Source organism: Stegodyphus dumicola, chromosome 5, assembly GCF_044657685.1.
Source record: "Stegodyphus dumicola isolate Sdum_Otavi_A_Nest chromosome 5, ASM4465768v1".
Classification (NCBI taxonomy): Eukaryota; Metazoa; Arthropoda; class Arachnida; order Araneae; family Eresidae; genus Stegodyphus; species Stegodyphus dumicola.
In genome coordinates, this window is record NC_140772.1 from 175,256,367 (window position 1) to 175,274,032 (window position 17,666).

Sequence of the window (17,666 nt, forward strand, 5' to 3'; positions counted from 1 at the left end):
CAACACCATGAAGGAATTGTCGGAAATGAAGGAAATTTATTCTCCATATTTTATTGATAGTAGTAATAAACGATCAAATTTACAAAATAAAAAGAACAAAACTAACGTCGGAAATCAGTACTTTGTATGTCCGCCACGCTGAGCAATGAGTGCCTGTATAAGTCATGGCATTGAATCGTACAGGTTCTGAATGTAATCCTGGCGAATAGCATTCCATATGGCTTCAAGGTTGACGCCAAGGTTCAGTCTTAGTGTGTGTCCCATCAGCTGTACGAGCGAGTCGCCGAACGATGAAATTCCAGACATGCTCAGTGGGCGACATATCCAGAGAATAAGCAAGCCATGGAAGAAGCGAAAACTGTTATGCCCTAAAGATGGCTTGTGCAGTCTGAGAAACGTGTTCATGAGCATTATCCTGCTGAAATACAACGCCCGGAATGTGCGGAACAATTAAGAGGACCTCTGGCTCCACAACTTCGCTTATATAGCGATCACTGTTGAGGTTACCGGCAATCTGCATTATACGAGATCGACAATTATATCCAATAGCTTCCCTCACCATGATGCCAAGCGTTTGGGCCGTATAACGCTAGATAATACACTGTGGGAGCAGACATTCTCCTCTGTAACGTCTGACGCGTACTCTTCCATCAACGTACTCCAGATTGTAGCGAGATTCATCGGAGAAAACAACTTGTTGCCACAGGGCACGCTACTGTGTTGCCTTGTCCATTGAAGTCGAAGTCGTCTATGATTTAACAATATGGGAATCCTGCGTAGAGAAACCCTTGCACGTAGTTCATGCTGCAGCAGATGGCGACGAACCGTGAAGCTAGACAACACAACCACCTATAGCCGTGCTACAACCTATAGCCACATGGCTACGACGACGCTGTACGAGCCGTCACAGCCATGTGGATTCTGTCAATATCTTCCAAACATGCATCATTGTTATAGCATTACGCTGCGTGCGGGCTGCAGTTGCTCGATACGAAAGTCCACCCTCTCGCATGCCGACGATGCGGCCTCGTTCGAGCTCCATTAGTTGTGTTTATATCACCCACCGCTGTTAACGAGGTGTATTGACCACTAATTAAACGTTCACCACAGACAGTGCAGGATAAACAGATTTCTTCTCAACTTTGTAGTCCTTTATATGCTTGTTTCCCAGTTGAAATATCTAGGTGTCATCATAGACAACCGCCTCAACTGGATTCCACATTTGCATCATATACACCAGAAAGTAGTATCTCTTACCAATAACATGAGACGAACTACTGGCATGTATTGGGGCATTAGACCAGACATGTTGAAGATCTGGTATCGTACAATAACAGCGAGGGTGATTTTGTACGGGTCTTCAGCATGGGGTATTCATCTCAATGGAAACCTGAGAAGGAAACTCAATTCTATTCAGCGTCTCCAACTCCTCATGATTACTAAAGCTTATAGGACCACTTCTACAGATTCATTGCAGGTGCTCGCTGGGTTACCACCATTGGATCTTGTCGTGGAGAGGGAGGCTGGACAAGCACGGATCCTACGCATAAAGGAAGATTTTATCTTGTGGGGTACCAATTACCGCGCTCGTGATTACGAGGATCATTCCCCTCGTTCTCTAGGACATCCGGCGGACATAAATTATGATGACAAAGTCACCATAGAGCCCTTAATTCCGGCTAGGCACGAAATTTGTCTTTATACGGATGGTTCCAAAACGGAGCTTGGCACAGGTAGCGGCTTCTGCGTCATGCGAGGCAATACTATCTGCTACACTTGGTCACAGAGGCTGTCAGATTACAATAGTGTATATCAGGCGGAACTTGTAGCAATAAAGACAGCATTAGATTATACTAAGCAAAATCTAACAGGACCAGTCAGAATACTGAGTGATTCAGCATCGAGCCTACTGGCCATTAAAGAACTCAACAGCAAAGCGGATTCTGTCCACATTATTAGGGATGCTCTACTTCAGATTCCCGAGTCCCAACGACCGTACTTGAGCTGGGTTCCAGCGCATGTAGGCATTGCTGGAAACGAAGAGGCCGATAGGCTTGCTAAGCTAGCAGCTAACGACTTGAATATGCCTGTAACACCCCTAAAAGCACCAGTTTCCTATTTAAAAAAGATTACCGAACTTAAAATGTTAGAAATTTGGCAACAGAGATGGAACAACTCCACCACAGGCCGCAGAACCTTTCGTTTCTTCCCCAAAGTTGGTCTGAATCTGGTCACTAGTAGTGCTCATCTTACACATTTCTTTACTGGACACGGACCATTTCCAAGCTATTTACGGCGCTTCAGATTAGCTACTTCAGACAGTTGTAGATGTGGAACACTAGGTGATCCGGATCAGTTTGCTTTCGAATGCTCTCTCACGATACCATTTCATTTAAAAAAACCCTCTGAAGCACACTGGTCCGGGTGGTCAGACACCCTCAAGAGAAGTAAGCTCGCATTTAATCAGATTCATCGAGTAATGGACATTTGTGCTCGTGAATTCTGTTGAACAGAAGCGGTGTCAACAGCAGCTACAGCAGGCAATTCTATACCAACAACTTTCATAATTCTTACCTTACAAATTTGGTATCTTATTATATACGATAATATTCAACTACTGAAATTAGGACAATTTCAGAGACTAATGGCATGCCATTGTACCTATGTTACCTACATGCATGACAGCCATGTTTAGTGCAGTACATGAATAACTTTGCTGGAACATGTTACCTCCTAGATGCAGATTACCACAATCAATGTCTGTCTATTTGTACCTCAGTGTCGCTTCTATCCATTATTAATCTTTAAATTTTATTGTGTTTACTTAATTTTTGTATTGTATTCTGTGTATTTCAATTTACATATTGTCTTAGTGTATTGACCTGTTAAGTAGTAAGTGCGTTGTGTTATGTTTTCAATTAAGTTTGCGGTATAATAGTAAATACATATATAGAGCTCTCGGCTAGTACCATGAAATATTGTGTGCAAATATTTTGTAACAGTTTCTAGTACTGTGCAAAATGCAACAGTTTCTAACAAATATTCGTGGCCGCAGAACCAACTTTCTGATAAGCACATTGTATATTGATTGTTATTTTGTAGTATTCGCCATTTTATTTCAATGTATGTACAGTATTCCATTAAGTATCTTGAATAATTTTTTCTATTAATGTGGAGTATAATAGTTTAGGGTCGTATAATGATAAGTAAGTGTGATGTATAATAGTAGTATTGAATCAGACTTTCTTGGTTGTAGAACTTTGTAAATATGTATTGAAATGTTTTGCTGGATTTAATGTTTTGAAATGACTCGTATTCTAACTCTGCTAGAATATATTATATTCCTAATTTCACTGTGACTGTTTCCAAAGGTTATTGTCTAGTGTTCTTTAGTTTTAGCGTTACAGTACAGCATCATGTACAGAATTGTCTACTTTTCTGATACGAGCAGTGTATATGTTGTGTTTTATTTGTAATATCAGCTTTACTATGTCAGTGTGTACTTTTCTGATACGAACAGTGTATATAGTGTGTTTTATTTGTAGTATCAGTTTTACTATGTTAGTGTGTTTTTCAGTCTTATAGTAATATATTGCATAATATGTTGTAATGTGCGGAATTATAGTAAGTGTATAATAGTAAGTCAGTGTGATGTATAACTGCAGGCTTGAAATTCCAATGTTAGTTTTAAATTTTACTGTTTTTGTTTTACCTTTACCAGTTTTGTATCAATGCAGCTTTGTACTTCTAAGTTTTTTTTTTTTTTTTAATTTATTATTTTTTTTTTGTAACCTATACTATCAGGAATGTCATATGTATTCAAGGTAGTCCTTTGTATTCCCTATCTAGATGTGACTCTGTACTCTTTTTTTTTTTTTTTAAATTTAGACTTAATAAATGTTTGCAGGGCGGACATCATACTGCAAGGGCTTGTTCCCGGTCAGTAGTCCTCCTTAGCAGTGTAAAAGTAAAAAAAAGTCCTTTATATGCGTGAAACAAGAGGGCGGTTCTCATTCCACGCATGCGTAATCGCTTTGTAATTTAAATTATTTGCATGTCTTACCTCACTTTACATTTCCTGTAACTTTAGCTCAATTTGAACAATTCCTTCATGATGTTGCAATTTTCCAAACATTAGTGTACCTTTAAGGAAGCACTTAGACCCATTTATTTCTGTAAAATAAATTATGTCAGCCCTCCCTACATACACCTGAACATCGTAGCTTTTCAAATACACATTCGTATGGGGAATAGATCATCTGGAGAAGATGACATTTTTTCATAAGGAATGACATTTCTGGAGAGGATGACAATTTCCAAGTTTCTTTTCGAAGAAACTTAAAAATGATTCTGAGAATATAATCAGAAATTTTATTTACTGCAAAAGGAGGTTTCATGTTCAACAGAAATGAATCTAATCGAGAATTTTTAATCCGAGTCAGCAATATAGTAACGAATTGTATCACCCACCCCAACTACAATCACGAAATTTAAGAAAATGGAGACCTTAATTGCTTATTGGGTTAGGTAGATTTAATGTTTTCGTTGGCTTGTAAATTTTTGTGTCAAGATCTAATTCATTTCATAGACGTAAATTTTAAATCAACAGCTTCTTCTCTCTGTATTTGTAGACCCCCTCATTGCACGATAATAATGCCTGTAGTGTCATACAGTTGACACGGTTATTTCATGCAATTTCCATTAATTTATTTATGTTTTAGATTGGCTTCTCTGAATACACTCAGGAATTTCTGAATAGCAGAGTAGATGGTGATTTACTCTTACAAATGACAGAAAAGTCCTTAGAAAATGACATATGTTTAGCAAATGGACTGCTAAGGAAAAGGTAAATATACAAATTTATCTTAATGAAAACGTTTAATAATTAAAGACATACGTTTTCTCAAGAAATATAAATAATAAAAATATAACTGTTATTTATCAACTTAAAGTACACTTTGAAATAGCCAATTTTGATGAAAAAAAATAATATTTTTAGTTTATGCTTTGGCATAGAATATTTTGAGCTTTATAATGTTTGCTTTTAGCTCTGTGTTACTTCGAAGAGAAGATATTAAAGATTATATAAAGTCAAGACAGCTAAAATGAGCGTTTAAGTCCTAGGAAGCAGTCTTTTAAAGGGATTGAAATCTGTTAAAAACTAACTTAAAGAGAAAATTTTAAACTTGTATTTTCAGTGAGGTTTTGAGAGATAGATGTAAGTAATAATAATTTAGAAAATAGAGTTAATCAGATACATGTATCGGGCAATTCAAATGTGTGTCGGCTGTAGGTTTCTAAGAGAATTCACAGAAAAATTAGTCTTTATTGATAATCTGAAAAATGACTATAGGACTGTAATTTCACGGCAAATGCCAATAATTTGCAAAGTAGACAAAATACAAGAATTGCAGCAATGTTCCATCGGCATTCAAATGTAAGGTAACTGATGCATGGTTACTAGTCTCTCATCTTCGACAGCAAGTGTAGCAAAATGCACAATAAGCTAAAAGGAAGCCAAAAACATAATGATAATAATTAAATTTTTCTACATGAAGCTATTATCAAAATTCATATATAAAATTTTTATACGGTAGAACAGCGAACGCAAGCAAGAGTTTCAAAGATATTTCATTGAAGTTAAATGCAAAAGATGTTTTTGTTGGACAACAGACTTTTTCACATGTATATGTATAACGGCAGTTATACAGGTTACTAAACATTAAAAGGCTTACTAGAAATTTTAAAGGGTTACTAGACGTGCTATAATAGCACACTAGTATCCTATTATTATATTATTCGGAGAAAGCACGCAGTGCAACTGTTTTTCAGTGCGGATTTTTTGAAGTTTTAGAAAAGTTTCTTTCTTTAATTTTCTTCACTGAATTAGCATTTTTATAAACGTGTAATGATATATTTCAAATAATGATAATTTATGTTTAATGTTTATGAAAAATAAATGTGATTAACCCTTTAACGTTTTGTCCCGTTTTATATCATTCTTTTATGCAGTATTTCTAAATTACACACTTTTTAAACATATTTAAAAAGTCCTTCGAAAGTGTTCAAACACCCTAAATTGCTATTTGCTGCTATTTTAACAGGCTGTCAAAGTTTATTTCACAGAAAATACAGTAATTCTAAAAACCAGATGATTATTCCTATAATATTGTAGACAAATAAGAAGCTGAGACGTAAAAACAATGATATTGTTGGTAAAAAAATAATATTTGCTGAGACAAATCCGTATTACGGCTTCAAAGTAATTTTTTTGAATGGATACTTACCGACGGAGACCGAACTCTCTTTGAAGCTGAGGGCCCAGCAGCGGCCATGCGGTAAAATCACTAAACACTGGTAGTTTTGTCCGGGGTTCAGATCCCAGCGAACGAGCTAGTTTCCTTTAGAAAGTCCTCCACGAGGAAATCCTTTCTTAGGCAGATAGCCCTCAAGTGCTTTGTCATAATCAAATAAAAATCAATCTCTTTGAACCAGTGAAAGAAATATTCCAGCATAAGCTCTTTCAACTGGTCCTGCACGTTTTATTGAAAAGTATCTACTTTGTCATAATGATGAACTTCAGCTGGTATTTTAATTGGGAAAACCCAGCGAAATCAGCCAGACTTAAATCAGATGGGTAGCGGTAGATTTGGAATGTCTTTTCGAATATAAAACTAGATTACATATAATAAAAATCTGATGTGTACACCACATGACTTCCTTGTACGGAGTATTAAACTATACGCATTTTTTCTTGCATTTCATTTAAACTTATTGGATTTCATTAAATCTACTTCGCCGACAACGCATAAACCGCAATAGAATAAATGCATTCTTTAAAATCCACTGTATTTGTTTAACATAGCGACACTCTGGCGCTAGGTTCACTTAACAGCATTATATTTCGTTCATATTATAATTATGTCTATGTCTATGTCTTATCACTTAGTAAGAGGCAATCGACCATTAACGGCCTTTACTAATATATTATACTTGACTTTTAAGTGCTTGAGGAATCGAGTAAGTTGTATCCAATAATATTTGTGCACATGCTGTGCTAGAACTCAGAGATTACTAGCGAAGGAGGCTCCTGTGCCGCCAGAATAACTAAACTTGAACAAATGAGGCGCTAGTGTGGCGCCATCAAACATTTTAGTTGACTGGAGCTCTGGTTGCGCCATCTCTTGCAGTGTGTATTGCAAGGCATTTTTAAAATTTCATAAAAATTATTCTTCTGATAAGCAATAATTGGAAAGTAGAATGATGAAAAACACAATTTTCAGTACATTGAAACGTTTCACAAGCGTAAAAACTATTTACATACAAAGTCTACTTGGTTTGGCAGGAACAAAGTCCATAGCGTATTGTAATTTGATAAGTAAATCTCTATGTAAAGAAAAAGAAGTAAAATCTTGGCTAAATAAGAAGAAAACGAAAATATATACATTACCACCGACTATTATGGTGAATAGTGCGGGGCCTCTTATGGCGTTGTTCAATTGTGAAATCATAATTTCCTAGTTTTTTGATGATATTCTTAGGATGACTGTCACATTTCATCATATTATAACTCAGAATGCACAAAATTTATATCATTAAAAAAATTATCTAATCGTTGCCACATGTTCTATTCAAATACTATAATAAAGCTAGAACGATGTGTAAAAGAAATTAAGCAAACAAAACAAAAAATATACGTTTAAAATATACATTTTCGAGATACGTTTTTCATAGACGATTGAGTATTTCTCATTCAATTAATTCAGTTCTCACTACGCGACAAGGCAAAAATACATAAAAACTCAAAATATATGTATTAAAATTACTAATTATTAAAAATTAAATTACTAATTATTAAAAATTAAATTATTAGAAATTAAGTAAATCTTAAACACTTATTTCCTCGAAAAAATTCCAGAAAGGATTAAGCATGATTTAATTGGCAATAATAAATGAATGCGTTATCATTGCTGTCGCGAAGCTACGTTTCTCTAGATTGGCAACAAATCCACTACTCTGCTGTTTCAAATGTAAACAAGCAATGGCCGCCATCAAAAAAATTATTAGGCTTAGTGGCACTTAAACAACTTTAAAATTGTTGATAATTCTAAAAATATTGCATACAGATTTACTAAAGGCATAAAAACCTTAACCGGAAAATAAGAACAACATAATTCAATCATTTTTAAAGCAAAAAATGTACAATTTACAAACATATAAGAGTAAAGAACTTGAGATCACTGAGCCGGGTAACAGAGTGGATATATATATAAATATATTTATATACGTTTTGCGGGGGCGATTGCAACCAAAATACGAGATGCACATCTACATGTTATAGTAGTCCTATAGACAAAATTCTAGCGTTCTGAGGCTACTCGTTTTTGAGTTACGCGAGATACGTACGTACGTACGACGCCATGAAAAATTCTCTTCAGAATTCATTTTAAAGCAGTTTTATAATTTTTTTGAATTTTTTTGATATCACATATATATATATGTAAGATAAAAATATATGAATCAAAATTATAGATTAAACTATAAAACATTAATTCTTCCTCTCTATTCTAAAATCGTAATAACTTCTTTGCATTGCGTCATTTCTAGATCACTCTATGATCGGCGCAGCTCTGATGACGTAATCATTGGGAACTGAAACTGCCCTTGTAAACCAAAACTTTTCTCTTCGCGTGCCTCCATCTTACATAACTAAGCACTTCAACTGTGCTAAGATGTAATTTCGCTGGCTTGCTTGCTATCCCAACAATATCAAAAATGTAAATCTTCTGTGGAAAGGCACGACTAGAGTGTCAAGTAATTGTGGCCACAAATATCAATTGGAAATAAAAATGGAATTAAAACTGCCTCGACTGCCAAGTTCTTTAAATACTACGCAATCAAAATTCTTCTTCAATATCGGTCTAATCACGCATCTACAGTGTTCCGTCTTTTCCTTTGCTCTTATTATGACATATATATATATATGATTTTTAAAGCAGTTTTATAATTTTTTGATTTTACAGATACCACGCAAAAACATCGTTAAATTGCATTCGAAAGCGGTCAAAATGCATATTTTCGTTGAAATATGCTGCCTGAAACTTTTCGCGATTACAATACTTCTTTTTTACTTCGTACAACGAAGTAAAAATGACAGATATATGAGAATTCATCGGTATGATTGATGAAACCTCTTAGACCAATCGTGAAAGAACTAGCAATGTTTGATGGTTTTCATTGGTTTTTTTTTTCTTTCTTTCTTTCTTTCTTTTTTTTGGGGGGGGGGTCATCTAAGGCTTTCTGAAGAGCGTTGCATTTCCCCACTTTCCTTGCAGTGTAAAGATTTCGTTATACTTTATACATGCCTAAATCATTTCTTAATATGTCTACATTGCATTTTCATTAAGTTTCACATAAAATATAATCGGGCAATGTTGTTCAAGGTATTATTAGTCCATTTCTTTAGACCGACACCTAGAAACCCTTGGAAATTTGCAGTTGCCCTGCGAATAACAAGCAAATAAGGTTACACGCATGTTTGTTATGTGAATGAGATCACTTCTCTTGTCAATACAGAGTTTCTGGCAACAGTATCCTTATTCATCATCTATAGCCCGCCTGCTCCAATATTGCTACAGCTAAAAAAATATACGTTTCATTAATAAGCAGAGAACGAGGAATGACTTCCTTAAATTTAGAAAAGAGCAGTTGTATGAATCTTTAGTGAAACTGACTTTGATGAAAGGGATACTTGTATCCTTTAGAATGGTGCGAAGTTCTAGGTCTGCATTCCTTTTGCCTTAAAAGCCTTAGTGGTATGAATGAAGAGGCGCTTTGTATGTGAATATTGCTGATAAACAAATCGTGCGTCTGGAAGGCTTATTAATATTAATTTATTATTTGTTTATTTTAGAATAGACACACTATTTAAATCAATAGAAGCTCAACCGAAATGCCAAGAATAAGAACTTAACTAAAGAGTCAACAGTTACGTATTTAATTTTGAGTTACGGGCATTCTTCTGCTTAACTTGACAAGAACTTAAGTGCATAATATAATTAAAAGTATAAGCGGATAGTCTTAATGATCAATTCAATTAAAAACTAGCTCTCTGGTCTTCTACATTAGGACGACATTTTCCTTAAGTACAAGAATGTTTCTTTGCACAATTAAGCACTTGAACCGTCCTGACCACTATATGGTATAACTACCGCCTGATAGCCGCCCCAACCGCTAATTGGTATAAACTCAAACAACTCTTTTTTTTTTTTTTTTTTTAAATATAATGGTGTTATAGTGGCCAACATGCAATTTTTTCTCTATCAATGTCAGCACAGAAAAAGAATGTTATGAGCAGTCAAGGAAAAATAACAGATTTGTATTACCGTACGTTTGGCATTCTTTTCAAAATATTATGTAAGACATGAAATTCATAATTCTTTTAATTTTAATTTCAGGTTCCTGAGGGATCTGAACCAACTCAAGTGCTTGGCTGACTATTCTTCATGTGATACAACATCTTTGAGCTCTTTCCTACAAAGTACCGGACCTGAATTCTGCCAATATACCTATCAGATGCTGCTGAGTGGTGTCCAAACAGACAGTCTCAGGGACCTCGTTCCAGAGCAGTTGGAAGAGGAATGTGGCATCACCAACAGTATCCATAGAATGAGGCTGATGCGGGCCATCAAAGGTGAAAAAATTAAGAGGACAATGGGAACACAGTTTGCGCGTCGACATGAATCCCCTTGCGAATTCAAACTTTAGGTGAATGGTTATAACACTTGCACATCGCACAAGTGTAGCAAAATGCTTATCGTCTCCTTGATTATTATTTACGCTGAGGTCTCTCGTATTTTTTTTTTTAATTTTTTTATTATCATGAAGTGGGACTATTATTTCTTTAAGAAGATTTTAAAAATCTCATATCATTCTGCAAATTTAAACTTGTTTAATGAACACTGAAAAAGAGAAAACCCTCATGCTTCCTAACCTATAAAGGAAATAAAACCTTTCAGCTGGAAAGAATTCCTTTTCGAAGTTATTTTTCTAATCATACGCAGAAAAATTGTAATTAGTATACTTGTTACTGTAGCATATTCTGTTGCAATTTTCTTTGATCTCAGGTTATTAATTATGCGAAAATAAAATAATTTTAAAAATAGAAATTATACTTAATTTTAAAGCTTTCAATTTTATTTGTGTTCCTTTTTTGATACTTCGTTAAATATTCTTTAAACGCTTGTCCCTTAATTGTTAAAAGCATCCTTTTATCGACCAGTTGGAAGTTGCCCATCTTCAAGACTATTTTGTGTCCCATTGTCAATGATTTTTATCATGTTCGAGTTAAACCTGCAGAGCCAAGCTTAAAATTTACAAATACACGGAAAACTAAATGACAAACAGCTCACGTTTTTATGTTAATGTTTAAGTAGAGGTATACTATAAAATAAGCAACAACAAAAACAAAAAGAAAAAAAGAAAAAAAAAAAAAACTTTGGTTGCTGTAAATTTTAAATGAAATTTTGTCTGTTTTCGAAGAATTTTCATAGGTTTTTCTTCTTCAGCAAAGAAAACAAAATATTGAACTAAACGTATGAATTTAAGTGTTGTCTGTATGTAAAATTCCCAAGGTGCCTTTGAGCCACAGTATTATTTTACATGATATTATATTAGAGTAATTAATAACATATGTGAAATAATAAACAACATAAAAAATTGGTTCTTATATTTCAGGCTTGAGTTGTAACCGTAACGGCCTTGACTCTGGTGAAGAACTGAATCCTAAAAGTTTGGATGTATTCATTAGCTACCGGAGATCAAATGGATCACAGTTAGCGAGGTAATAAACATTTGATTGTGCGTTTTTATAAGTTTCTGTCTAACTTAAACAAATCCTGATCATATTCAAGGTAAATCCTGATCATGTTCAAGGTATGCTGTTACTTCTCTTTTAGTAGATAGTAGTTCAAGAGCTTCTATTAAAAGAAGTTAGTAGCTGAACTTTTGCTACTTGCTAAGTTTTTTAATTTTGTAAATACTAAATTGTTTTTCATGCATGTAGCCTACAATTTGAATTCATATATTTACATATTATCGAGGGGCTCTATCCTGTTTCCTATCCTGTTGAAGTATTCTAAATACTATGATTAAGTGCATAAATAGATTTGATGCATTTTAAGGAGGGAATGGCACAATCTCTCTTCTTTAGAAGCAGAATGATCTGTTCCTAGGCAAGAGTTTGTTTTCCTCTTGCTCTTAAGCAATGTTTCATTTGTCTTTTGAAATTAATTAAGCATTGAGGATAATTCCTAAAAAAATCGATTTTTAACAACTAACAGAGTTCCTGATGACACGCGTTTTTTGCGCCTCTTTTATAAATATTTTTCACTAACCAAAACATTTATTATTGTATAATTTATGTTTATTTATTCAGAAACATTATTTTACTTTTATTTTCTCAGTTTATTAAAAGTCCATCTACAACTCCGAGGTTTTAGTGTTTTCATTGATGTAGAACGTCTTGAGGCAGGAAAATTTGATAACAACCTCTTGAATAGTGTAAGACAAGCAAGGCATTTTCTACTTGTTCTGACTGCTAATGCTTTGGACCGGTGTATCAACGACACCGAATGTAAAGATTGGGTGCATAGAGTAAGTTATTTTATTATTAAATTTTTAAGTACTATTAATATTTTATTGTCATCATTATCTAACTTTTGTTTCAATAATCTTCAAATTATTTAATTTTGTGAATTATGGTATCGAAGCTCACAAATCAGAAGGATGTTCTCCTTGAGTATCTTTCTGATTTCATGAATCAGTATATTTTTATGTGTGGTACTAAAGCACCCAGAACTACAGGTAGACAGTCTGTAGCTGAGTACGGTGTTTTCATTGCTATATCCTCCATTATTGACTAGACTATCCACTTCAATTCCACAGATGTAGCCCCAAAGGAACAAAATACTAGTTATCGTAACGGCTAGGAAATCGATTCTTTATGTTCGATAATTAATGCATTGATCGAGGCAGCACACGTGATTTTAAAATTCTTAACATTAAATTATTAAGTTAAGAAAAATTCTTTATTTTTCCAAAATATTAAATCGATTAAACTGTTACATATTTTATTAACTAAGTAGTTTATAGTAAAAATTGTTTCATCAGTTCGGAATATTGCATATTTCATGAATAATAATTTTTCAGGCTTAGAATTCTGAACTGAAAAACACTTATTTTTAGTATAGGAAATATTTAAAATTTATCAGTGTATTGCTTCAATGCGTATTTTTTTTACAAATAGTAAAATATGATTTTAGAAACGGTTAAAATTTATTATAATTTATGTTTACAGGAAATTGTGGAAGCACTAAAGTGTCAATGTAACATCATTCCAATTTTGGATAACTTTCAATGGCCAGAAGCAGAATCCTTGCCAGAAGATATGAGGGCCGTTTCTTATTTCAATGGTGTTAGGTATACTGTTACTTTCTTTAATAAAACGGAACGCCACATAGTATTTACTCGAGAATATATTTTCCGTTTTTATGCCAGAGATTTTTTACACACATATCATACATACATTAATTATTTTTTAATAATTCAGAAAGATGAAATTTCTTCTGCTGTCATTAGTCATATTTTGCTGTTATTAACTTGATTTTTTCCCCTTCTCTATCATTATGACAATTATTTCATACGAAATTTTTACATTCTCGTAATGAAATATAAACTCTTGACATTTTTTATACAATAGAAGGGGCGGGAAACTATAAACAAAAGAAAGATCTGCAGGTATCTGGAGCAGGGCCATGGTGCAGGAGTCTGAACTCCTCAATTCGAAACTAACTTAAGATAATTAATTGCCTAGACTATGATGATGCGTGTTATGCTAACTAAAAATGAAGGAAAAAGAAAAGCTGGGTAATTTATAATTCACTTCTACCACTCATAGAATTTACAATTTTTTATTTATCATTTTTACTCCTTTTTAATTTTACAATTTTTTAATAGTTAAAGAATTAAAAAGAGACTTTGATTAATAATAGGAAGAATTACACTATTTTATATGCATTTTTATATTCAATTAACCCTTCTTTATTTAACATGATATTTTATAGGGACCAATTAAACGTGATTAACAAGTGATAGCTGTATAAACGAAGTTATAAATTTTGAGCTACTTATTAATTTAATTCAGAAAGGTAAAAATTTAAAATCTATAAAAGTATCCGTCCGATGTTAAATAGAAGATGATTGATAAAATTGTTTACTTCCCCACTACAGTGAAACTATATTGATATTATATATTATTGAAGCTTATTTTCAATTATATATGATTTTTAGGTGGATTCATGATTACCAAGATGCATGTGTAGAGAAACTGGAGAGATTTATGAGAAAGGAAATGAATGTTCGAGCAGATGGACCCATCGGGAAACATCTAGGAATTGAAGGCTCAGCGTCGCCAGACAAATTTTCTCCTTTAAACAGAACTTTGCCTCATGGCTGTCATCACAATAATATCAATGACAGCGGCAGCAACAGTAGGTGAGATCACCGTCTGGTATGACAACCCGATAGGTGTGTACATTAAACGTCTAGAAGTGGAGCTCATAACTAATGAAGCAATACAAATGCATACAGCGTTTGTTAAATAATTCTTGGAAAGATCCATAACCATCGAAGCCAAGAATTTCTGCTCTTCTCTTTCAAAAAGGGGAAACTTTAAGTTGAGCACAGATACATCATATGCAAATGCTACTAAAATAAGTGATATTTTTTGTTCCAGCCAAGATAAGCAAATATGTTTGCAACTTAATTTTAAACACATGTATTTATTTTTGAAACAGTATTTTTTCCAGCTTGGAAGAATTTTTCCATATTTAGTGGTTTAAGTAAAACAGGAATTTTATTTTAGTCTATCGTTACAAGATTTTAGCATAATTTTCTGTAAATGATGTACAGTGTATACAATATTGAGAAATAAAAGGAACTAAATGTAAAGAAGTTATACAATCAGAAATGAAAATTCTAAGTTCAGAACCAAGCAAAAAATTATTAGCCAAACCCAGCAACTGTAAAATTAACTCTAAATTAAAACTGAGTGAATTAAACTGTATGGATTTGATTATAAATTTAATAAAATGTTATTATATGATAACGAACCGTGAGTATTTCCGTATACTATCTTTTCAATGCAAATGAACCACGAAAATAAACTCACGTGGCTATTCGGATCGTTTTAATTCCATGAATAAAGTGGGTGGATAGATGTGGTCTTCGACAAAAGGGCGTTTTATGACTTTATATCACTATTTAGCTCAGTATAACTTAATAAAAAGTTACAAAATACAATCACTATTTAGCTCAGTATAACTTAATAAAAAAAGTTACAAATTATTCAACAATATTTTTTTAGGAAATGCCATTAGTAATAACACTTTACCCTATTAAAGCAGCTATTAAATAAAGTTTTTGAATCTCCTAAAATGCGTGTTTTTTTACTTGATATCCCATCTAAATGCATCTAAATGTTTCTTCAGAGTTCAAGTGAGGGTTGCGTGTCCCTTTCTGGTCCTAAGAAAGCAAATATTGTTGTAGCACATAATATAACAAAAAATAGAAATCAACTCGCTAATACCATAACTGTACTATAAAATAATTAACATACAGTACTGTAAAATAGTTTGAAGTTTTCAGAATGAGAGAATGATAAAATATTGCAGAAAAGAATCATTAAATTTCATTGCTATTACAGGATAACCGAGATTTGAATAAAACTATACGGAAATTTTTTTAATTCCTAATATTTAAAAAGAGATTAAAAAATTGAATTGCCGAAGAACATATTTCATATAATTTATAAAACTCAAGCAGCTTTGGAAAGTTTTGAACTGAAGCAAAGTTAAAAATATTTAAAACAAGCTGCAAAATAAAATAAAATTGCAATTCAAAGCATTTTTTCGGGAATTAACTTGAATTTACCTTGAGCTTTTTTCTGTGCCTTACTTTTGATTCTGTAAGCAGAGTTAGTTGCTGTAATTTTGCTACTTCAAAATATTGTTTTGAATTTTACGCTTTTACAACAGACGATATGTAAATAATTTCTAGTCAATGTTAGGAATAATATTTCACACTGAATACATGACTTGTGCTTTTTTTTCTTCTTGAAACTGCAAAATTGTCACTTTAAAAAATGCATTAAAAGTCTCTCCTTGTCTTCAGAGCATTAACACTTTTTATTTAAAAAATTCCACCTCAAGTTTAACTATTTTTGTTTTAAGATCTTGAATTAAATCTGATATTATGACAATAAACATTAAAAATCTCTATGTTATTAAAGTCCCCATGCATGAGATATTTATCGAGTGTTCTTAGAAAGCATATTTGTGATATCGCGTATATGTGTTATTTAAGACACGTACAGGCAATATTTAAATTTTTTAGGTTTTATATGATTTTTTTCTCAAAGTGTACATTTATTATAGATTTATGCTTCCACGCAAAATAATTTATAGTATATATTAGCATTTATAAAATATTTAAATTTTAGAATACTTGAAAGAAGACAGAATTACTTGCAATATATAAGAAATATTTTTTTTAAATATTTCATGTTTTTCACAAGAAATACAAATATATAAATTTTAAATAATCATTTTATACACTATAATATGTGATAACATTATGTAAAATTGACTAAAATTAATAATTTTCTGTCGTGTAATCGTACTGTTATGGCTTGTGCATTGTTGGATGACTTAGCTGAAGCGCTCCTAGCTATGGATTATTATGTCGTAAAGAAATCTTGCAAAATTCTATACTCAGAAAATGTGAAGATTTTTTAATGACTTTGTTGTAATTATGTAGCTGTACTACGTAGAATATGACTCTCTAAGAGTAAAGGGCTGAAGAAAAAGTGTCTTGGAAAGAAAGGGGGACTATTCAATATGAATAACAGATCAGTATGATTAGATATATTCCTTTTCAACAGCAAAGAAATAGAACATTTTTAAAAATTAAAAATATATTGCTTCAATATTCGAGTGAAATGTCTTGTCAGTCTTAAAAACATACTAGTCCAAATAATGTAAATTATTTGATTTGTTTACGACAGAAATTGTGCATGTTATTTAAAATAAAATGTGTTGTAACTTGTTGTTTGTCTGCATCATTATTAATAGAAAAAGATACACCTTTCACGGATAGAGATTTTCCCGAAAATGCTAACAAGGCAATTCTGTTGAAGCGCGAAAGGATTATTACCTATTGACCTTCGAAATAACATCCTTAGGAATACCCACAATAACTCGGACAATCTTGGAAGATTTAACAGAATCCTGCTTTTAGTATCTTATCGTTGACTGCCAGTCGAATCATTTAGCTTGAATTATTTGAAAATATTGGTCTCGTAGAAGCACTTCGTACAGATGGAGAAAAGCACTCTTTTATAGGATCATATCCTTCGCTCATTGAATTGAATCGCTTCTTTTTAAAACTCACCGCTCACTAACAATAATAATGTCCGTAATACAGAACGGAGAGTGAATCAAGGGCCGCGTGCTACGATAGAGCGAAAAGCGGAAAGAATCGACTCAGTCGAGCGGCTTTCCTGATTTCTTTCAACTGTAGTTCTAAAATGCCCTAAAACCTCATTTCTG

At 33.0% G+C, this 17,666-nt stretch overlaps 1 protein-coding gene across 7 annotated transcripts in view; it reads left to right on the forward strand.

Moving 5' to 3' along the window:
• Positions 1 to 17,164, forward strand: part of LOC118185097 (NAD(+) hydrolase sarm1-like) — a 137,483-nt gene extending 120,319 nt beyond the window's left edge. For 6 of the 7 annotated variants that reach the window (XM_035354896.2, XM_085817407.1, XM_035354891.2 and 3 more), the window contains 6 exons: positions 4,722 to 4,846; positions 10,458 to 10,693; positions 11,737 to 11,842; positions 12,465 to 12,654; positions 13,358 to 13,479; positions 14,350 to 17,164. In XM_035354896.2, the coding sequence (XP_035210787.1) occupies positions 4,722 to 4,846; positions 10,458 to 10,693; positions 11,737 to 11,842; positions 12,465 to 12,654; positions 13,358 to 13,479; positions 14,350 to 14,557 (987 nt within the window). In that variant the 3' untranslated portion in view covers positions 14,558 to 17,164. Of the gene's footprint in view, positions 1 to 4,721; positions 4,847 to 10,457; positions 10,768 to 11,736; positions 11,843 to 12,464; positions 12,655 to 13,357; positions 13,480 to 14,349 lie in introns of those variants that run through there. The other variant, XR_004757545.2, reaches the window with a different exon arrangement.
• The last annotated feature ends 502 nt before the right edge of the window (positions 17,165 to 17,666 follow it).